The 25,237-nt window shown below is 31.4% G+C and overlaps 1 protein-coding gene across 1 annotated transcript in view; it reads left to right on the plus strand.

Annotated features, from left to right (window-relative positions):
- The window catches only part of LOC139426973 (uncharacterized), a 241,413-nt gene that overhangs the window by 177,996 nt on the left and 38,180 nt on the right, over nt 1–25,237 (plus strand). Inside the window, exons 8-11 of the mRNA XM_087154818.1 lie at nt 94–154; nt 2,215–2,304; nt 7,507–7,657; nt 23,149–23,284. Of these exons, the coding sequence (XP_087010944.1) occupies nt 94–154; nt 2,215–2,304; nt 7,507–7,657; nt 23,149–23,284 (438 nt within the window). The remainder of the gene's footprint in view (nt 1–93; nt 155–2,214; nt 2,305–7,506; nt 7,658–23,148; nt 23,285–25,237) is intronic.

The following is a 25,237-nucleotide window of genomic DNA, read 5'->3' on the forward strand; positions in this document are numbered from 1 at the left end:
ACAGCTTGTCTAATATTGTTCTTAATTTAATGCAAATGTTACGTATGCAATAAAAGTGTTATAAATTTTATTGTAATGTTAACTTCTTTTCAGGGACCAGTTTCATTTTCAAACTCAGACCGAGTTGGTATAACAGCTTTCCATCAAAGACAAGGTACTTATTTTAATTGCTAGAATATTCCTTTTTTAAAGATAATGAACTAAAAAAATTAAATGTAAGTAAATATTATTAATTACGTTGCCCTTATAGATCATTAAACCTAAAATGTAAGCTTTTTTTTTTTTGAGCCTGTGAAGATAAAATAAAAATTCGTGAACTAACCTAATAGATTTTCACACGCAAAGAAGATTTAATAATTATCTAGATTATATGAATTGCCAATACTCCTAATGGAAAGTAACTCTGGTCGAAAAATACCTTGAAGTCGAAAATATAGATAAGATGAATTGCTTATTCACTTTTTCGAAATCGAGACTTCTGGCTGTCTCCTGAGAGAATTTTATCTTTTTTCTTGTGTTTTCTTATATTTACCTCTTCTGTGTCTTTTTTCTGTTGAGATAGAGCTTTAAGAATTGTCAGGGCTGGTTGATGTGCATTTCCAACCATTCTTATGGAATTCACTAGATTAAATTTGGAAGTGATTTTATTTTGTTCTAAAATTCCTGTATTTCAATTCCATTTGAACCTTGCACTGCGTTGTACAGGGTAGCAAAAAAGTATAGGGATCACTTTTGTGGTTATCTACCACTAAAGTTCTGAAACCTTTTTACATATATAGCATACTGATCTAAAGCTCTGCTATTAGACTTTCAATTGCAATACTATTTCATAAAATCACAAAAATGCCTTTGAAGAAATTTGACAAAAAGCTAATTGGTCAAGTACGAGCATTTTTAGAACTTCGATGGAGCCACAGGATTATACAAATTCATTTTAAAAAGAAAGGTATTGCGATTTCACTCAGCCATATCAGTCGCATCAAGTATTCAAAACTCGGATCGATGCAAAATAATGAAAAACCAAAAAGAAGTGGATGACCAAGCAAATTGAAGAAATCAGATTTGCAGAAGCTTGATAAGATGACATCGAAACCGGATCCACCAACACAGGCAAACATGGCTAAAGCTCTTAACGTGAGTCAGCAAGTTGTAAGCTATCAACTAAAACAAAAGTTGAAGAAAAAATGCCATAAAAAAACCTAAATGTCATCATTTAAGCGAGAGATCGGTGCAGATTAGGAGGCAGCGTTCATGGCCCCTCTACAAGCTTCTCCGTAAGGACAGATGGCGAAAGTCCATTACAACTGATGAAGCTTGGATCTATCTATCTAATACCAATGCTAAATCTAAAGTTCAATATCTTAGCCGTGGGCAGAACAGGCGAGACTTGACACCATCAACCACAGTGCCTCATCCCAAAGGCGTAATGGTTTGGATGGGCATATCCGCCCATGGTGTGACCAAACCTCGGTTCGTGAAACCTGGGGCCAAATTAAATTCTGAGTATTACACACAGAAGATATTAACGTCCTTTCTTAAGGATGATTACTGCAGATTGTACCCTAATGGTGATGCTGTGTTCCATCAGGACTCTGACCCATCGCATGCATCTAATTTCACCCAGAAATTCCTAACAGATCAGCAAGTGCAATTCCTGAGACCAGAACAATGGATTCCAAACAGTCCTGATGCTGCACCATGCGACTATTTCCTATGGGGACATCTGAAAAACAAACTGAATAAGCGAAGAATTTCTACATTGAGAGGCCTTCAAAGAGCTATTAGAGAAGAGGTGAAGAAAATCCCCCAGGAAATCATTTTGCGGGCTTTAAAATCATGGCCGAAGCGTTGTACACAAATCTATTAAGCCGGAGGTCAACATATTGAGAAGCATCGCTGAATTTATGTAATAAATTTTGGAAATAAAAACATTCAAAAATGATCCCTATATTTCTTTTTTTTACCCTGTAATTCATTTTCGTTGTTTCGTTTGACTTCAATTTCAAGAGAAAGAAGAATTATTTTGGTTTTCCTATAATTGAAGTGCATTTGAATATGAGCAACTTTTTTTAATATTCTATTTTATATATCATCATATATCAACTCTATATTATATATCATTTCCAAACCATATATTTTTATTTAACGTGTTTGGTAAATTATGTGTGATGATAACACTTTTAAATGTTTTTTAATAAGTTTTTATTTTTCCAGGGAATGATTTAAAGCTGGTGACTGTTTATAATCCTGATGTTGCGCAATTAGATTTTGACTGTTTTGGTTGCAGCAAAATTGTTTGGCAAGGTATACTTAAATATATTTTTACTTATTCACAAAATACTTCTAAATAAATGTTTTATTTTCGAAGTTTTATTGCTTAGTGAGAAATGAATTACATTTTATTAATTATTTTTACTAAGAAAATTTCTTTGCCTTAATGCAAATATATTAGTTTTTTCGTGTAAAGCAAACTGAGAAAAGATTGAATAATTAGTTACTTAAATTTTTTTATTAAAATTGTGATGAGAATAAATTTGAACATTTTAATATAAAATATCAAATTGAAGAATCAAAATTTTGGTTTCTTGCTCTTGATTATGACATTTTTATTTTTAACTTTAAAAGATCATAATGCCTTAAACACATGCTTATAATTAATGATATTAAGCAAAACATAATCAAGTTTCAAAACGTTCGCTGTTTTGGTCAGAAACCAAAATAAAATATTTTAGAATTCCGGCTTAAAAATTAAGACATTTTATAGAGTTCTAGCTCTGGCTACAGCCATCATAGTTCAAAAATTTGTAATTAATTAATTTTCAGCAAAGACTCAAGGACCAATGTAGTTTTTAAATTTCAAAAGAAATTACTGAAAAAGTTTAATTTAGATTCCATTCTAATTAATCTTTGGCAAACAATTGCAAGCATGAATATGTGACTTCTTATGTTCACTAATTGCAATAACTTTTAATAATAATAATAATAATAATAATATATTTTTGTTAAGATAAAGGACCAATTCAAGGACCAATGTAGTCCTTGGTTACTCAATGACCAATGTAGTTTTTAAATTTCAAAACAAATTACTGAAAAAGTTTAATTTAGATTCCATTCTAATTAATCTTTGGCAAACGATTACAAGCATGAATATGTGACTTCTTATGTTCACTAATTGCAATAACTTTTAATAATAATAATAATAATAATATATTTTTGTTAAGATTTCAAAGAATTTCCATTGTCTCTGTTTGAGCCTTGGTGGCTCAAAGGATAGAGCACTCGCCTCTCAATTAGTTGGAATTCCAGCTAATGCTGGTGAATAAGAATTCCGCACCCGGCTCGCATCGACCACAGTACTGACGAAAATTATCCTCAGTGGTAGATGGATTATGGGTTAGAGTTCCCTTGCCTTCAGACTAATCGCAGGAGGTTTTTACGGTTTTCCTCTCCATGTGACGCACATTCGGATTAGTTCAGTCGAAAAGTACTTGATCTCCCCAATCCTTGATCCAGGAGTTCTTTTGTCTTCTGGATTAGGTTCAAAATTACAAAGCTAGGGACTTGAACATTGGTAGTCTTAAACTTAAAATTGGTTTGGCTGGTTCTCGTTTCAAAAGTATGAGTAGACTAAAATCAAATATCCTGATAGTTGATATTACGGTTATGTACTATTCTTACTAATATTATATATACTTTATTTAATGCTAAATACTCTTATGGTAACTAATTCTAAATGCATCTATGCTTACTAACTCCAAATGCGTGTTATGCTGATACATGTAGTCCTTATTTAAATTTATTATATATTATTCTTACTAACACGAACCATGTTTTCTACGCTGATGTATACTCTACCAACTATGATAATTATATACTATACTTACTATGCTAATATATACTATATTTAAATAAATAACCCCCAAGAAGCTGAAGCGAGAAGATATTGCTTTATTAAGAAAAATTCATTGGCTTTAAAAATATGCAGATGAAAATAAAAGTCTATATGTATGTTGCTGTTGACGTATGCCTGCTTTAGGCAGAGGTGGTGCGATTGTCCTTGTTTTCCAGTGGCGCCATCTATGGAGAAGAATTCGACTTCTGCTGCACCATGCTTCACACCCGTTTATAGGGAGGACCCATTCATACATCCTCTCATTCATCCACAGATCGTGATTTTGACCTGAATCAGAGAACAATCGATCTCCATTCCAGTACCCCCAGAGGTATTGATTTGTTATGGGAACATGGAGGACTTTGGCGACTCGACGGATTTAACGTGCATCAGTCACTTTACTACACGGTGAGCCTTCGCCCGGTGGGGTACGGACCTATAACTCTCGGACATGGGCCCAGTGCCCTACCATCCAGGCTATCCCGGCCCAGTTTATATGTATCAAACGCGTAAATGTAGAGGCCTATTCTTATGACTTGTCGGGCGTGAAGGAGAAGAAACAATAGCGATTTGACATATAAAACGTTAAGTTTCCAACGAGAAGTGGAAAATAAAGGTGACAAACAAAACTAAAAAAAAAACGCAATGTGAAAAAAAAACGACGAAAATGAAACAAAATTGAAGATGGAAAAGCAGAACAAGCAAAACCACTGTGGCCGAGAGGAATGAATCAAAGTAAAATGCATTTCCACACGCTATGAAGAGGTAGTGAGGAACTAATGCTGTAACAAGGGAATCAGCATTCGTATGAATGAAACAAGATTGCAGGGCATGACGATAGTGGCAATAATTTTTGCAAGGTTTAAATTGAATTTCTGCCCCATTATTATGAATGGGCGTCTTTTTCTGAGCACTTGAAACATGTGCACTTTATATTTCCATCTGCGTATTTTTAATCAAGTAGCATGCCATGCTTATTATTATGCACAATTCTTAATAATACTAATTTCTCTTTGTACTCCCTTTACTCCGATGCTATGAACAAGCTGATATGTTGGCAAAGAAAGGCACAAAAATAATGCAACAACCAAATTCCAATAGATCCTTCCATTCCACGAAAATATACATCAAAAATTTAATGTGGAAAAATTGGAAAGTGTCCCTTTCTTCCCGTATATCCCTGAAAAGTTGGGGGAACATTTCAGACAAGGGCATTTCAGACAGATCCCGTGAAAAGGCTGTGGCAGAATTTTGGCTTGCGGTGGGTCATGACTGTCTTGCGCACCACCTCCACCGCATTGGTATTTTTACGAGTCCGAATTGCCCACTCCGTAGGAAATTCGAAGTAATGGATAGGAAGCACTTGATGGGATGTTCGGCTGTACACGGAGACTCCGAAGTGAACAGATATTGGAGTGCTAGGCATCTGCTAATGAGTCATTGACTTTTTTCTCTTAGCTAGGCTTATTCTTCTTGTTAAGAGTTTGTCAATTTCTGCCATTGGAAATAAAAAAAAGAAGAAAAAAATCTTTGTTCACTAATGCCAAACATCTATATTTTCAATTTTGTGCTATGCTTACTACGAGGGCTGTTTTTAAAATAAGGGCTGTTTGAAAATAAAAACCAAACGAAAGAAACTTTTCACGGAGTAAAATTTATTTTTTGATTCTACATACGTCCCTCTTTTTTTCAAAATAGTTACCAAGTTTTCTAAAGCATTTATCATATCTTTTAACTAGCTTTTGAATACCCTCTTCACAGTGACTTGCCACCTACGCCGATAACCAAGAAGTCACTACCATTTTCACGTATTCGTTTTCGTTGTAGAGGTTGCCGCAGAAATTATGCTTAAAACATTGGAAAAGATGAAAATCACTTAGCGAAAGGTCTGGGCTGTATTGAGGATTGGTCCGAAACTTCCCAGTCAAAATTGTCCAATGAAGCTCGGAACTGAGCTGTGAAGAGTCATTGTCATGGAGTAGAAAAATTTCCTGTCAGCATGCCAGTAGGTAGCATCGTAAAATTTACAAATCTACTGGTGAATGCATGCAGCAAACAGGTTTTGTGCCAACTAAAAGCGATTCACTGGCCGTACCTCATGAGCGGCTGTGATTTGTTAAACTTAAACATTTTAAACACACGGAACTGACCGTACATGTTATTTACATAAGTGTAGATGAACGCAGTGATTCCCAAGGAATGCCAGGACACGGCACAAGCACTCGTTGCGACTCACGCATCACCTATTAGTTTACACAACAAATCGGCTAGTGATTCCCAAGGAATGCCAGGACACGACACAAGCAATCGTTGCGACGCGCGCGTCACCTATTAGTTTACACAACAAATCGGCTTCCCAAGGAATGCCAGCACACGACACAAACACTCGTTGCGACGCACGCGTCACCTATTAGTTTACACAACAAATCGGCTAGTGATTCCCAAGAAACGCCAGCACACGGCACAAGCACTCGTTGCGACGCACGTGTCACCTATTAGTTTAATAACAAATCGGCTTTTACTTAAAAAAACAGCCCTTGTATTATGTGGTTCACTCTAAAAACTGTAGCGTAATATCTCTTCGAATGTCATGTTTAACTACCCAAAAAATTGAGTAAGAAACACTGATTAACACCAAATCGTGTCTTCATATACGATTTAAAGGGTGTAGTTTAAATCTAATCATTTAAATTCGAATAATCTTAAAGCAAACCTTCACGCTTTCACACCATACGAGAATTATTTTCACTTCGGAAAACGTGAATATTGGCGAGCTTTGAAAAAATTCAAGAACTGCTTGGTAGAATATCGCGAATAATTTGTTTACAATCTGGAATGAACTGGTGAGAGTTTGTTGTTATTTTCAACGCTGATATTTATCAACGGAAACAAAATTTCTATATTACATATAAATGTATGTTTTTAGTTGTGCAATAAGGATAATTATATTTTAAATTTTCAATCTCTGAGAACTAAGTTAACTGATTTATTAATGTACAATTTCTATCCGCTTCCATTCTATTAAGCCAAATTCGAATTCGTCTTAAGATTCTCTATGCGCTTCACGAATGTTTGATTACAAACTAATTTTTTTTTAGGAATTAGTACATAAATGTATTCTAAATTAATTATTCTTACTTGTATTGTAAAAGTAACTATTTGTTATGTTTACTGTATATTACTGTCATTATAAATTTTATTATTATTGATTAACAAAAATGGTGGGGCTATTTTACACCAAATAGTGTAAAAGAACATTGGTCCAGTGAAACACTAGATCCGTTTCTCCGCACCACGTTGGGGTAAAGTAGTCGCCACTATTTTCGGCGTTGAGATGCACTAAAATTTTTGAATTTTATTTAATTGTAATTTTTTTTTAAATTTTGAAATTATTTTTTAAATTTTAAAATTCAAGAAATAATTAAAATTACTTAAAATTTTAATTATTTTTTGAGATATTCTAAAATTTTTCATGTGCTAATAAGTAAGTATTGCTGTATGTTACAAAGCTTACAAATACGATATTTAATGTAAAGGCTAGTATGTATTGGTCACTTCATTTAATATGAAATTAAACCAAATTGAATTTTTATAACTTTTCTTTTTAACCACAGGGGGAAGTCCGCCAATATCCAACCGAATTATTATTATGAGAGTTGCTGTTTTAGATCAAAGAGTTTTCATATGTGTTACAGCTTTGGCAGTTCTTGGTGTTACTTTAGCTTTAACATTTCTATCTTTCAACTTATTCTACAGAAATTTAAAGTAAGTATTATTTTAACATTTAAATAAATAAACTCATAAAATTAGTCCCTGATGAGCCCTAACTCCTTTAATAGTTTGCCCCAACATTTATGTGACACTCTGCTAAAAGTTTAGAAACTTGTACATTTCGATAAAAAGTGTCAATCACTGTAGGGGCAAAACTAATTTCAGATTTGAGATCCTCACACATGAATTAGGCAAGATCAAATATTTTTATAAATCCAACAAAAAATATGTTCAGTGTAACTTAAATGGAGCATTTTCAGAATGATATTGTATACTACTAACTAATGAAAATATAAATAAAAAATATCTGCTTTATTATTATGGATTATTTGACGATTAATGAATAATATTATTTTATAGGTACTTGGTTAATAAATAAAAACTATTCATTTTTATCTACAATTATCTTAAAAGATCTTATTATTAAGATTAAAGATTAAAAGATTATCTTATGTTATAGCATTTAAAGTATAAAATGTCTAGGACAGATTTGAAATCAAAACTATTACCCTACTTATCCAGTGGTCTAATTAAACTAAACCATAGTACATCAAGTGAAAAAAAATTTTGGTATATCTCAAACTGAGGTGTTTAGAAAAAGTTCCTACAAACTACATAAGAAACTTACGCAAATTGCAACAGACAGTTTGTGTTTAATGACCTTATAAATCTTATTTCCGGATAAAAATTAAGGACATAAATTTTCACTGTCAAAAAGGGTGTAAAAAAAATTTAAAAGTACTTCGGCATAGTGATTTATTATTGAGCATTTTTATTTAAATTTACTAGCGAGGTTTAGTTTAGTGATTTATTCTTTTTTTTTTTAATTTGCTTTTAAAAAAAGCTCGAATTCGGGTTCTTATCTAACTATACTGTTGCCTCGAATTTATTTGTTTTAACCGTAAATCTTACACGAGACAAATTAAATGCAAAATAGATTTTTATTAGAAAATTCTTTTTGAGAGCTTGAATAAATGTTTGGTTTAGTAACAAATTAATTTGCTTTATTCTGTATTTAAAAAGTCTTATTCTAACAGTTTCTTTTATTGTTTTATTAATATAGTAGAATTCTTAAACCTACGAATAAGTGCATTTGATTATATATTTGATTGAGTATCAAATCATTATTTTTATTTTTAAAAAGGTGAATTTTGTGGTTTCAAACTTTTTCCCTTATTAGTTCATGCATGAGCAAATACAAATAACATCCTTGGTTAATAAGTTTCTCCTAAACAAAGACGTACTTGAGGCAACAGATGAATAAAATAGTAGCTTAATACTGTAAACATAAATAAAATAATGAATTAACTACGATTTTTACAGAAGACTAATAGAAGTAGCATATTAGTATAAGAACTGCCTATTTGCCTATTTTATGTTCATTGAGCTCCTGTTTACCTTTACTCAATTGTAAAAAATAATTTCGAAACAAAAATATTATAGAAAATTAATTTCTCCAAAAGATAATAAGCAAAAAACCAATAACTCTTAATTAACTGAATGGAAGTTTCAAAAGTTCAAATATTTTTAGAATAATAGACTTTAAAAAATGTCTTTTGAATTGTATTTTTACTAATGATTAAAAATTAAGAAACTATTCCGACAAACTTATTTTGATTCTAGTTTGCTTGTAATTGAAATGTATACAAAGCACACAAACAAAGATACCTTAATTTTTCCACGAGGAAAAGAAAAATTATCAAAGATTTTCAATTCTTCAGAAAGAACAAACTTATGTTATATCCAATTTGCGTGCAATTCAAAATTTTTCTAACAATATAAGATTATTTTTGCTATATAAAAACAAATACAACTTCGGAGGAACTTTAAGTTCTTCAAAAATTCACCTAAATGACGCAAATAATCAGGAAAATAATACTCCAAACAATAACTGAATTCTATTCTCTTTTTAAAAAATATTTTCTCCTTTTGATCAAAAAAAGAAATTAAAAAATAACCTATTCAAAAACTTCTTCCAAAAAAAGAAGAGAAAATAATAGTTATTCAAACCTTTGTTCTTATAACTGGTAATCTATTCTTCTCTGTTTTTCATTACTAACAAAAGAATTCAATTTCGTCATGAAATAATAATCAAATAAATATGTATTTGTTTCCTAAATTTTAAATATTGATGCTCAACCATGGAAAAACCGCTTATCTAAGTTTTAGCTTCATTAGTGGCTAAAAAAAGGAATCAATTCATCACAAAACACCCAGAGGAAATAGAAAAGGACTCAGTCTCATACAACTGATAATCCAAAAATTTGGTTGAAAAATTTCTTTAAATTATGCGTCCGACAAAGATAGTAAATAAATGAATTAATTAAAACCATATGTTGTCAAAGTTTGGCAAAATTGAACAAACGAATGCCTCAAATGGACCTCCCATTGAAGCCAAAGGAGGATACTTTGATGAATGCTAACTTCCTCAAATAAATGAGTATAAATATTAACGATGTTGCCTCCTTATATTAACAATGTTTTTAATTTTCAGAACAAAACCGATAAATCGGGCTGATGTACTCAAACTTTGACCGTTTATTGTTAATAATGTATTTCTGCAAAGAAGCACTTTCCGTTGATTTTGTAAATAATCACATTTTTCTACTCATGCCATATATATATATATATATATATATATATATATATATATATATATATATATATATATATATATATATACAAGAAAACACGAAGAAAGTAAAGAAAAACAATAAGTTTCATTTATTGCGCTTAAGCTGCAAGTTTCTTTTAAACTGTTATTTGTTATTTTTTTACTTATTATTTCCCCCTTTTTCTTATGTCTATAATTTTTCTTTGTTTTATTCTTCATTTTGAACTATATATATATATATATATATATATATATATATATATATATGACATGAGTCACGTGAGTAGCAATTTTAGATTACACATTCCTGTAAAAAAATACATGTTATAGTACGCTCAACTAACCCTATAAGTTTGCCCTATGATCGTTGGAACTACTAGACGACCATATTTCACTATAAATCACAAATCACTATAAATCGTTGTTGTACAGTGCTCGTAGAAAAAAGGAATCACCCTGAATAACTTTTGATATAATGATCGGATCTTCAAATACTAGGACTCATTCTTAATAATTCAAAGGGGTGATCTTAAATATGCTAATTAATTAGTGCAGACAACATTTCAAGTTGAAAAATCAGGCACAAAGACGTACTTCATCTGAATAAATATATCTTTTTTTCTACGGAATATGATTTTTGACACGAAATTCAGAAATATGCTGCTACTAGTTTTGTCAGGAGATAGGTCAAAATTTTGAACGTGTTAATCTTACTTTTACTTTTTGAATATTTCGAGTGAATTGAAAAATTTTATGCACACCATTATAAAATTCATTTATCAGGTACAAAAAAAAATAATAAAAAATTGGAACGAAATCGATAGAATAATTCCTAAAAATTTAATTTCAAAAAGTCAGGTATCTAACATTTGATATCTCATAACCGATTTCATTTTAGATTTATATTTAGCGATATAAAATTACGTTCTTTAAAATTATGTAAAAATTTGTATACCTTGCTATTAAAAAAAAATTCGACAACTATTAAATAAAATATTAAAAATAATAAATATTTCTTATTTTTGAGTGAAAATACCTCTTGATAAACGAGTTTTATAATTGTGAGCAAGAATTTTTCCACTTCTCTTTAAAAACTTTGAAGATATGATAAAATAAGCAGAAAGTAAAATTAACATTAAGCCGTCTAAATTTACAATCACTCTTCAAACCTAACTATTAGGATTATAATTTCCAGATTGCGGCTACCCCCTCCCCCTCCATATATTGAAGACATAAATCATAATTCATCGAAAGAAAGATCTGTTTATTCAAGGAAAATACATTTTTGTGTCTCATTTCGTAGCTTAAAAATATCATCTGCACTAATTCAGATTGAGTCCTAGTCCTTGAAAATCGGATCATTAGGATCAAAAGTAATTCAGGATGTTTATTTTCTTTTCATGCACACGGTACATTAAATATTTTCAAATAAAATATCAAACTTTTTTTTGGAAAAGCGTAGAGAATATATTTTTGAAGTCGATATATTTCTAAAAGTTTGGAAGAAATGCATTCAGCAATTTTTTTCTCAAGTAGCAGTCACATGTCAATCTTATCCTTTCCGGAAAATCGAAAAAAATTCTTGGTGATAGACAGAATTTAAGCAAAGATAGTAATGTAAAAAAAATCTAATACTTTTCGGCTTATCTTTTGAACTTATAAAACTGTATTGATGTAGTTGATATGATATTTAAGAGGCTATAAATTGGACTTATTGGAAAATAAGAATGCTGACATGTGAGCTGAGTTATTTGACAATATTCTCTATAAGTCAAATTTTCTCGAGCAAATTTAAAAATTCTTATTTAGAATTTACGTTATTTTCTGATTTTATTTAGATTTTACGTTTTATTTTGGCCTGTTTTCTAAACAACATCAATTAGAATACAAGATAGAAATTATTTTGATTTAAAGTTACGGGTGGTTTTTTTAATGAAGTATGTTTAATTTTTCGAAACATTCTTTATTATCTAAGATATAAATTGAGAAATTTTTACCCGGCATTTTAAGAAAGCAAAAAATGTGAACTTGTTCATTAATGTGGTTTATATTCAATACCAGCATGCTAAGTTACAGTTAACAGCGGCACTTTATTTGATTATAGTAATCAATATAACGTAATAATAATTCGAATAATCTCTAATGTCACAGTACATAAAAGTTAACAATCTGTACATTTTATTTGCATAATAAAACTTGAGTTTTTTTTAACGTTGCACTGGGGTATGCTAATGAGCAATTGGAGATGGTCTGAGATTAATTCATAGTGATAATTCGATGACAATAGAGAGATTTTGCACTTCTCTCGACCGGATTAAGAAACCATTTTTTTTTTTTTCGCTATCTTTGAATTTGATTACATTTTCGATTTTCAATGCCTCCGGATTATATATTTTTTCTTGTCTAACTTCTGATGATAGACTGTCATTTAACTGCACTATACCTTTGAATAATGCTCAGAAACACTAATGCTCTCTCATATGCTCTCTCCATTACATAAAGAGGAACAGCTCTCGGTAACTTGTTGAACTTCCATGGATTTGTTTTAAGTAGTTAATTAAATTGTATACATTTGCTGCTTTTAGCTTAACTGATAAATTTTAAATGTAAATTATTTTTAATTGCTGTTTTAGCTGATGAAAACCTACTTAGGTGACTTTGAAAAATTGTCTTAACTTAAAATTGCTCGAATTTTTAATCAAAACTCTTGAAACAAACAACTATCTTATGCTAAACTAGCTTTTGAAAATTGATAATTTCAAAATTGTATTTGTAAAATTTCAAAAGAGAAATGATTAATCAATAAAGAATATGTTGCGTTATTCAGAGGATACTGCCGAATGGAATAAATATTCAATCTCAATTTATTTCTAAGAAATAAATTAAGATGATTAAGAACATATTTGGTATTTTTCCCTTCGTTTTGGTTGGAAGGAAAGAGGCCTCTTAACCAGTTCCGTCTGCTTCTGAACTAACTCACAGTGGTGGGAGAAATCTCTCTAGCGATCCCCCGATCTCCGTTCTGCGCTTCCCGACCGTAATGGAAATTTTTCAACTTCACTCAGTCAGAAATAATACATTAGAGGCAATTCCGAACCATTAATGCACGATCAGAAAAAGCGCACTCTGATCAGCGCTTGTTACATTCAGTGCTCATTTCGGAGAATCTAACCAGGATCCAAGTCATAAAAAATTATTTGATTTTGACGAATATTTTATAACCCATTCGTACTTATTATTTCAAGAAAACAGTTATTTTTTTATAAAATGGAAAAGGGTATCAAATGTGCTTTATTATTAGAATTTATTCCCCAGAAACAGTTCTATCTACATTAATATGTTTATAATATGAAGTCAAAATACGATACTCTTGTAAAGTAAAAGTGAAAACAGAACAGTGGTAAAGTGGTAACAGAAAAAATATTTATTTGGTATAATTAAATATGTACTGCCATTTTTATAGCGATGTTTTATATTTACATAGACCCTTTTTGTAATGGGTTGAAGTTTCTTTTCTTGGCATCACTTTTTGTCCCATTTATGTCTAATATCCTTTTAAAAGAACGGGTCATTCTTCATAAAAGAAAAAAATGGTAACTCAAAATTTTCAGTATTAGGATTAATTTTGCAAATCAAGATAGTTCTGTTTTCCACAATATAGTAATAATATGAATATTTGTATTTAAATCTTAATCAAAGCACAATGTTTTTTTTTAAAGCACAAGTGTAACTTTTTCCAGTTTAAGAGAAAAATTTTATAAACAGACCATATCGCACCCCATCAAGAAAAGTGTCATAACTCAAAAAAGAAAAATTTTATGAACAGACCATATCGCACCCCAGCTAGAAAAGTGTCATAACTCTGAAAGGAAAAATTTTATAAACAGGCCATATCGCACCCCAGCAAAAAAAGTGTCATAACTCTAAAAAGAAAAATTTTATAAACGGACCATATCGCACCCCAACAAAAAACGTGTCATAACTCTAAAATGCAGTATTTGAGAAAAATCAACTTAATGAATACGATAACCCTTATTCTGAATCAGACTTATAACTGACACCGATGCTCTCAGCTGCTGACCTGAGAGTATCGAGATGTGACACTTTTTGAACTTGATGGAGCACTTCATACATATTTTTTATTGACATAGCCTCAAAATTGCTGCTTTTTAACTTATGTCACTTTTCTTGCAAGGATGCGATATATTTTTTTTAAAACTCTCAAAATTTTTAGTGATGACAAAAACCATACATTGCATGTAAGTAAATGAAACTTTCGAAATAATATGATTCGACGAATTCTGCCACATCTCTGAAGCTAAACAAAAATTAGCATGTCTAAACTTTCAGCGGAATAAAAGGTAAGTAACATGAGATCTATATATTCTTAACTCTTCTAGAATAGTGTATATTTGAATGCATTCCTAGTATGAAAGGTAAGAGATTTCAAAAATATAATAGATCAAAGATTTTTTAACATACTTCTTTTCAATAGAGTTATAAGACTCTAACCAGTAGTATTATGAGACAGACGAATATTTTTATCTGTCTTTTTAGTGTGTAAAAGCACTATAAGCACAAGTAAGTTGATTATAGTTATTTCAGTCTCTTTCTGCTTTTCATTATTGTGAAGAAATTAGTAATGTTTTAATATACGATATTACTGTGCAATAGAGATTTATCAGATGTTCAAAGAACAGTTATGTGAGATGTATGCAAATATGTAAAACGTTTTTGGTCTTCTTTTTAGTACCATAACTCTGTATATATTAAGCCCAAAAAATTGGCCTTTTTGACAGCATCTAAAAGCAAGTGCTAATTGTATTTATTAAAATTGTTAAGTTAAAAGCAGTACATATCCTTCATCAACTTCATGCTTCATTTTTGCAGCTTCACTATTAACTTCCGTCTGTAACCCTTTTGTTTTCAGCTCCGTAACTTTATACAACTGAGGTCCACAAATGGGCCTTTTTTAGCAATCTGAAAATAAAGCAAGTCCTAATTGCATATATTGCAATTGTTAAGTTAAAAGCAGTGCATATTCTGCATCAACGCTTTTACCAGCTTCGCTACTAACTTCCGTCTGTAACCCTTTTCCTTTGTTTTCAGTCCCGTAACTCCGCACAACTAAAATCCAGAAACGAGCCTTTTTTTTCAGCTTTTAAAAATACATTTCAAAAAAATTTTATGTGAGAATATTAACTCCAGAATGTTAAGAAACTGATATTTAGGGTGCTTTAATAGATATTAACATATTAAGCTTTTATTTATTAATTTTAAGCTGCAGTTGTGTTATGAAGCGCGCAACTTGTAGTGTATTAAAATGATTTTACTGGATTAAAAAATATACATTTAAATAAATATTTTTGTAATTTGGTTATAAGAATTACAAAAATCATCTACAATCACAAAAAATGGATCATCATTAAATCATCACATAGTACAAGTTTGTATGGTATTAAATTGAACCATGTATGACAATATGGTTCAACTTAGTTTTATATTTAGATTGCAGAAAATTAAAATGCCAGTACGGTTCAACACGCTCTTTAACTTATAAGAAAGTAAATAAAGCACAAAGATGATGGTGTCTGTTATATAATGTGTTTTTTTTTTTTTTTTAATTATTTTACCACTTAATCCCAAGAACAAGTTGTAATAGGTTTCATTGAAAACTAAAAGATTTCTCTGATATTCGAAATCACTGGTAATGGATTTAAGAATAAAACTCAAAATTATGTATCCAACATGATGGATATAAAGCAATATTGCTTTAACTACCACAAAAAGTAGCATGATTTTGAGTACTTGAAAGGTGTGCTTTTAAGTATATTTAATTAAATTGAAAATATATACATTCATATATTCAGAAAAAAACATTTATTAAGTACAGGAAAGAGAGAAATTACATATTACCCACAGTGCACAAAATTAAAAATAGATTATCATCGTTTAATAGCATTTGGCTTATTGAAGGGATTTTCGTATGCTGAGATCTGATCTTCCTGGCTTGGTATTTTGAAGTTAACATCCAAAATCGTCAAGAAAATTTAGCTTTATTTAGATAAAGTTTTTGTGTCTGGTTTCAAAACCTAAAACACAATTTGCACAAACTACTTAGCATGTTTACGGTTTGATCCTCAACCGACTAAGATTGCATTTATGTTCAAAAAAATCAAGTAACCAGATCACAAGTTATTAAGTCATTCCGTATTTTATTCAGTGATATATATGCCTCGCATAGTTCATTTAAGTAGAAAATAAGACAGTTTAGGCATTCATGTGTCAATTTTCCCCACTCATTCAATAACGCTCTTTTCAAGCTCTGGATGGTCTGTTGAAGCCTGGAGATTCTGATGGACAGCACATACGGCAAAAATTTTCCCACACCAGAAAATTGCCAACAAGATTGTGCTCTAAGTAGCCACGCATACTTGACCGCTAAAATTTAACTAAAGCCAATTGAAGCCCAAATAAGTCGAAAAAGATTTCCATTATCATCTCCTTATACTCGCACCGATCTCAGTAGCTCTTTCAAAGGCATGGAGGGTTGTGCGGCCATCCAACCTACTCAGACCATCGAAACTCCATTGCTTTAATGCTCGATTTCTCAGACATTGAAAGGCAAGACATGTGTGTGTCTAGTTCAATATTTAATACGGAGAAAGCTAGAAACATATTACCCACTTTTCATTATAGGCATCATGTTAGATGTCCGCACACTCATGCATATTTTTGCAAAAGGCACTTGAGACTGATTTAGTATAGCGATGACGTCTTGGAAACCCATGTTTGCCTTTTAGTTTAGCAAATAGCTTTAGTTTCAAGGAAGACAGCACGTGCTATACAATGCGCATTTGGTCGAGCTACTAAGGCTCATACGGTAGAGGGGTGTCGCTCACACTGTTGGTAGAGAGCACGGAGCCGTGAGTTCGATACTGAAAGCCGGCAAAATAACCGGCGTGTACGGATAGAGATTTCTACTGTAAAGGGCGCAGTTTACTTTCCTTCAACATAACTGCCGGCTCATTTCATCCGGTCTACTCTTTCGCCATTTGGCCAGCATATGTTCACTTGCTGACTGTTGTTTTTTATTGTTTGAGCTAGGATTTTATTCAAGTGGTGATGGGTTCCTTTTTCGTGCACCGGAATTTCAGGTGTATCGAGGTATCGTAATAATACGAATACTAATTCTATTTGAAAAAAAAAATATTTTGGTGAATAGAAAAGAACATAAATTATTAATGAATAAATATTACCTTGCAGTGAGTAAGCTTTCTTTCAATTTTAAAAATGCACTCAGAGCTGCAGCTGAAAAAATATTTGTTAGCTAAATTAACATTTTCGAGATAAGAGTTACCGAGCTATCAATAACTAACCACTCCAGAAATAAAAAGGTAGCTAAATCAAGGTTGCAAATTCAGAGATATTATTTGAAAATCAGACAACTATGTCACCTCTTTAAAAAATCAAAATCTAATTTATTCTAAACCACATTGCTTTAATATTATTGACTGTATAGGGAAATATTGCAGAAAATCGACGCTGTGACATTTAATTGCAATATTGCTACCTTGAACAGTAATACTTTGAGAATTCGCTTCAACTTCGATAAGGTGGTAAAATTAACCGTATTTCAGTTTATCATCGAAATCGCGTCAACCGTTTGAATCGTGTTTTAGTGAAGGTGCTTTAGCTTTGTACTTCATTTGGTTGCAGCAAATTTTAAAGATTGTAAGCACAAAAATTTCTAACAATGATCCAAAAATGGTCTAACAAATAGTGAACAACTGTTTCCATGCATGAAAGTAGAACAGAAGCTATAGTTAAAAGCATTTTTAAAATTAGAGTTATCAACGGAACAATTTTGAATTGAGTAATTAAAGAATATATTTTTGTTTATTAACCTAGTGAATTACGTTATGAATACTTGATTTTACAACCATTCAATGACGACTCCATAAAAAGTACGATTTTTTTTATCATTCCTATGATTTCAAAAAATACATTAGGCATTAATAGAAAACTTTTCATTTGCTTAAAATATATTGGTAATGTTATATTTTACTTATAAATTATACTGAAACCAAAATCATGCGCAGAGGTGGTTTTAAAAAACTTCCATGTATAAAATTCTTCAGATTTTTTATAACTCTCATGGTTACAATTACAGTGAACGAATTTTGAACTTTTTGAATAGAAACGCTTAACTTTTCGTATCAAAATGTGGTTCTCACGGTAAAAAAAAACATAAAATAGAGCTGAAATGATACTTTAAACATGAAAATGGCTGCACTAGGCAGAGATAAAGAAATAAATACTTTACATGGTTTCGACGTATCAATGATTCAATTCATTCTGTGTGCGCTCTGACAACGGGAAAGTAAGAGAAAACACATCGACTGAGTTGTATCTTGCTCTCTCATCTCTGTCTAGCGTAGCCCCACGAAACCACCCGATTCATGCAAAAATACCGTTTGATCTCAATTTAAAATTATTTATTGCGATAAGCAAAAAATAGACGTTTTCACTTGAAATCTTCGAAATTTGTTTACTGAAACTGCAACCATGAGAGTTCGATTGCTCTGACAACCATGAGCGTGTATCATCAAATATGAAATTTTGTTTCGATTGTTCAAGCGGGTTGGTCTCTAAAGATTTGAAAGTTTTTTATGTCATGGCTGTTGAATCCAGCCATCCTCAAAATGCGAATGAAACCATTATTTATTAATGTTTTATTAATACGAATAATCAACATTTTTAAATTAAGTTTAGTAGCACTATGCAATCCTTTCAGAAATTCTCATTAATCTTAATTAACTCTTTATTTATAGCAATGTAATAGGTTTTACAAAACGGAAGACTTGTGTTATTTCTGAGATTTAAAAGAATTCCAAAAACAAATCTTTCGGGAAAATGAAGAATCCTTCTAAACATAAATACATTTTATGTTTCCAAAATTAACATTCATTCTAAACATTTAGAAGCATAACTTTGCTGTCTTAAATATGTCCTTCTTAAAATGTGGAGGGTAATTCGAAATGCATAAAAGTAATTATTCCCTCCAGACTAAGACAAACTTCAAAGTGAAAACTCTATCGTCAATAAATACAGCATCTTATCGATTAACAGTCAAAGATGTCTTTCCCAAATCCCTGCCGAGGATGTTTAACTCTGGAAATGACAGATGAATAGAGAACACGCTGCACTGTAGGGACCATTTTACGGGTATTACAGTACCCAAAGAACGAATGACATTCCTTGTTTACTTTTAAGATGTAGTTGTTCCTTTCTGTAACATGGTTAAGAGCTTCTCCCTCAACAGTTTATAAAATTAAGCAAACTAAATTTTTGCTGGAGAACTTTTAACCGAATGGAAATGTCAAATAAAGCGCACTTTACACTTCAATTTGCAAGAAAAGTCGTGTTTATAGAAATTGGAAATAAAATATTCAGAATGCGAAAAGTATGCGTGTACTTTTTAAATATTACGATATAAAATAGTGTCTATTGCCATTAAAAATTACACTGGTGAGCTTTTTTGTCTGTTGCATGAGATTTCTAAGCAGATGTTAGATACTTTCGCATTTCTGATTGCAAATCTGAATCAAATCTTGTCTTTTCTTTAAATGACATTTTTAATCTATTTTTTGTCGAATTGTACAAGTTTGAAAACGTTATATATAACAGAGGGGTTGCATAAATGCTGTGACAAACTTCTGTGCTAGGGCGTCTGAGTTAGGGAGCATTATCAGGATTAAAACTGCATAGCCCGGAAATGTCGTCATACGCCGCTAGGAGCCCTCCTCTGTAATGAAATGGTTTTTCTTGTGCTTCTGAACAAATCATGATAGGGAAGCTCCTTAACTCTAGATTGCCTAAGGAAGTCATTTTGACTGCTTTCAATTTCAATTAGAAAAGCAATGATGCATACAATGACACGATTTCTTAGAATTTTGTGACTTTTTGAACAACATATAGTTTTTCTTATTGTTAATATTTACTAATAACTTGTTACATAACTGCAAATAATATAAAAAATGTTAAAAATTTATTTTAAACAAATTTATTGACGCATTCACAATCTAGTCATCTTGACTGCCTTTCGGCAATATAAGTATATACTAATTTTCAGTCTTTCTAGCGTTAACCTCGTACGATGACATACTCGGGTTCAGGTTCATATGCAATTTCCATCCTGATAATGTGCCCCAATTCCTCTAGAAGTTTGTAGCAACCTTTACACGATCTCCTATTAATTATAACGTTTTAACCGCTTGAGTGCGACGAAGCGCTACCGCGCTTCTTTTGTTTTGTACCGAAAATGCGGAGACGCTGCTGTTGGCTAGTATAGTTCGTTCACCAGAAGTTGGCACTTGGCTCCACCTCCTCGGAGCTCATTTCAGCGCGGGGAGTAAGAGGAAAAACATTTCCGCGCTTGAAATCAAGATAACCTCTAATGCGCGCAAAGTCTCCATATCTCCAAAGTCTTATTATAGGTAGTCCAATCAGACCACTATGAAGGCAAACCAGTTTACGAAAGAGCCCTTTAATAGAAAATCTAGTAAAAATAAGAAAGTGGTAGCAAATATATGTCTGAAAATTTGTTTAATTTTTTAATATGATTAGTTTGTCTTATTTACTTGTCTACCACTACAGATTCAATTCTCAAATATATATGACAAATTCCTCTCAGTCACTTTTAAAATAGAATTTGGTTTCATGCGTTCAAACTGTTCACTTTTTAAATAGTCTGCGCGGCCTACTTATAAGAAACCGTGTGGAGGCTTTCTGATGTAGAAGGTGATGGCCAAACACAAACAGTGAATTCTTTTTCAGTCACTTACTTCGCTTTATTATCAGCTATTATACCTTTCGTTATTCTAACTAATTTATATTTAAAAACTTTTTCCCAGCAAACTATCTCAAAAAGAACAAACTATTCAATAAAAAGAGAGAAATATCAACAAGTTTATGAAATAAAATGCACATGTTCAAAATATGTACATGAAGATTGCAAAATAAATATTTTTGTCATACGATCGCCAAATAGCAGCCTTGTTCACATCCTCCTCCCCAAAATAGCGAAATAGTATCATCCGATACCACGTGATGAAGGCGGAGCCAAGTGCCAACTCCTGTTGAACGAACTTTAGTTGGTTGGTAGTAGTTAATAGTTTAGTAGTGTTGCACGCATTTCATTCCGCACTATTAGCATATGTATAAGAAAACTCTTCAGCATTCAAACGATTAAACTTGCTTACTTTGACAAAAAATGGAGTAAAAAATGCCAATTAAAAAAACTTTAGTCTTAGCAGGAAAATTAATTTCAGATTCAAAATCCTCACACATGAATTACATACAATCAAGTTTTTGTATAACTGCAACAAAAAATTTGTTGCTTAGTGATATTAATCATCTCAAGCTCTTGTCGTTTGAAAAATTTAAATTTTAATTCAGTTCATAATATAAATATTAAGATGTATGTCATTGTCTATAAATTACTATTAGAAATTATTAGTCATTAGAAGTAATAGTCAAAAAAAATTTTTTTAAGCATCGAATTAGAATACAAGTTACCAGTTTTCATGGCACCCTCTCTGATGGTTGTGACACGATCACACTTAACAGCGAGCCTCTTTGAAAATGGGATAGACGTATCAATGTTACGTGATTTCCACCCTCTCCACACTTTTACCTTCTCCATTTCCATGGTTTAGGTAATATTGTGCTGTGTATTACTACTAAGCTCATGAGTTAGAGTCCTCTGGTTGTTAAGCTAACCATGAGTGGTTTTCTACTACATGCAACGCAAATGCGGGTTAGTTCCATCAAAAAGTCCTCCACGAAGACAAATTTCTCCCAATAGTTGATCCAGCAGTTCCCTTGTCTTCTGTATCCGGTTCAAAATTACAAGGCTATGGAGTTGAACATCGATAGCAATAAACTCCAAATCGGGGGTGGACTGTTCAACGACAATTATAAAATGAAATAAAACTAAGCTTGTGCGTTATCAAAGAAATCAATAAATTTCAGTAGTGATGATATAAATTTAAACAAATCCCGCAATAACCCTTTGAAATCCGAAGGCTTTTTTTTTTTCAAATGGCAAGCACTGAACTTTATTCTTCGCCTTAGATGATGCCGGAACTGTTACTCATTTCAGGTTACCCAGTGGGCACCTGTGAACCAAAGTCATGGAGGCGAGCAACATTACCCACGCCACACTGCCACAAACCCGTTCTCCACACATTCACACATCATGGGCCACATTCACACACAACAGAGGACAACACATAGAGAGAAACATCCATGCCCAAAGCGGGATTCGAACCCGCAGTCATTGGCTTCGCAGTCAGGTGCGCTTACCGCTCGGACACCTGGCCGCGAACCCGCAGTCATTGGCTTCGCAGTCAGGTGCGCTAACCGCTCGGCCACCTGGCCGGTTGATATCCGAAGGTATGGCTGAAATAAGACAAACTCTATAAAGCAAAATAAATAACGTTTATTGACGCCTACAATATATAAAATATTTACCAATTACCGGTATTATTTAAGAAATTCATTTGGCCAGATGTTTGTGTATCTTAAGTGGTAACATTATATTCGTCGTGAATATGATAAAAAAATATCAGATTTCCGTCGTGAATATGATACATATTGTATATTTTTCAATTTTTGCTGTTACTCATTTTTGTCTGATTCACTTACTCTATAACTGTTCTTACTTTATGCAAAAATCAAGTGAAACCCTTATCTGATGTAACTGCCCATTTATCTATCATTTTATACATTTTTCATACTTTTATGATTGCACTGAGTTCAAAAGCAAACAATTTCTATGAAAAATTAACTGTTATCAATTTTTCAGGTTCATAAAGCTGTCAAGTCCGAATTTGAACAACTTTGTTATAGTGGGTTGTATACTGGTATATATTGCAGTTATTTTATTGGGAATGGATCATGGTACTCTAATCAGTGACAGTCATTTTGATTTTGTATGTTCTGTAAGTAATGAAAGGATTATAAATTATAATATTAGGTAATATTAGGATAATGAAAATATTTTTCTTCGTTTTGAATTAAACTTAAAGAAATGCTTTATAAAATGCAATTAAATTTAAAATTTTGCTTATTTTTATAATTTTAGTAATTTACTTATCAGTTTTAATCATAACTCTTATTTCTATTTTAATGCATAAAGGTACATCTCTATATGAACAAATTTGATTTTGCTTATGAGATCAAATACAAAATTTATATTGTAAAGACCCTTATGCTGTTGTTTCTCAAAACTTATAATTAGTTACTTCGACATGAATATGTCTCTTTCAGTTCAGAATAAAAATATGCATAAAAACAATACTCACTAGTCTAAATAGCAAATCAGATGCGTGAATTGCTAAATGTCAAAAATTTTACTTATTATTCATCATAAATAAGGTGATCAGATTTAGAAAGCATGATTTGAGAACAAATCTGCGAAGCTTCCTGGAAAAATTTTACGACTTGTAAACAGCCAGATATATTTAAGGAAAATTTTTGCTTATATGTTTAACAAAAATTCTTTTTTTAATTGATTACTAATATCAGGTGCAGAATTATCTTCATCAAACTTTCTTTAGTACATTACTGAATAGTTTTGAAACATCATATAATATTCAGACATCGAACACATGTAAAATGAATTAGTACATGATTATTAAAATTTGTTTATTTTTTTACTGAAATTATTTTAAGGCGAGTGTAGAGTTTTCATTTGCATTCTCCGTAAATCAAAAGTATCTTGTTTGAAAAAAAACATGTGCATTTCTAATTTATATTTATATATATATATATATAATTTCACTGTGGATAAAAAGATTTTGTCTTCGGAGAAATTCGAGATTTGAAAAGATTCCTCTGGATTTGAAAACGTCTGGTCACCGTAATTATACATAATAAAACCTTTATAACTTCTGAACAATAAGTTCTCCGATTTTATTGTGTTCACATATGATTGATTTTAAAATATGCATGCGGAACAATGCCTCAGTATAATTTTAGCTATATTTAAATTTCTTTCCTTTAATCTTCTCAACAATTTCAAAATTGCGACTAAAGCTTGTATCGGAGGATGAGTAAACTTCAGATATTCATATTTACAACTTATCCTTAATTATTTCCGTTTTCCTCCATATTTCGGAGAAATGTTCGTAAGAATTTATTGGGTTGTTCGAAGAAAAATTTTGTTTTTTTCCACAGAGGACGATTATATTTTTCACAGTCAACTTCACACTTAAGCCACTTAATCTTTATATATTTTGACAGCTGATATAGCAAGGCTCTCGTGTGAAACAGTTCGATTGATTCTACCCGGTAGTTTTTGGCTGGTGCCCTTTCAAATATGAAATGGTTAAAAGCAGAATTTTTAGAAGGCAAAATCCATTCTCAATAAGAAAGAAGAAAAAAAAACGAAATTACTTTCCGAGCAACTCAATGTAATACCAACAAGAAAAGAATAAGTTTAGAGACATATTTGTTTAGTTATCAAGTATAGCTTTATTAGATGAATATTTATGTTCGAATTTCAAAAGATCGTCTCTTTTAGTATTAGATGGCATTTTTCGTGAAATAAACCTTATACACTTTCACGTCATGTAACATTTTTAAATTGAAGCCATATTTAAGATGTCTCACTTTATTTCTTAAAAAATATATATATCAGGGGTTTCCAACTTACATATGGCCGGGGGCCGCAATTAAACATCAGTCAAATGGCGAGCCACAATTTTATCAAAATTTTATGTATGACTCCTTTATTTTTGAAGGAACATTAAATATTACTGTCATATTTTTATCAAAGTTTTTTTAATATTAAAAAACAAAATAAGCATTACAAATAAAACTTGTTACGTATCATTTTGAATCTTAGCTTAATCATAAACTCAATGACAAGATTTTTTTTCTTTTAAATTTAA

The sequence above is a fragment of the Parasteatoda tepidariorum genome, chromosome 11, assembly GCF_982258835.1.
Source record: "Parasteatoda tepidariorum strain Cologne lab strain chromosome 11, Ptep-v5.0, whole genome shotgun sequence".
Taxonomy (NCBI): Eukaryota; Metazoa; Arthropoda; class Arachnida; order Araneae; family Theridiidae; genus Parasteatoda; species Parasteatoda tepidariorum.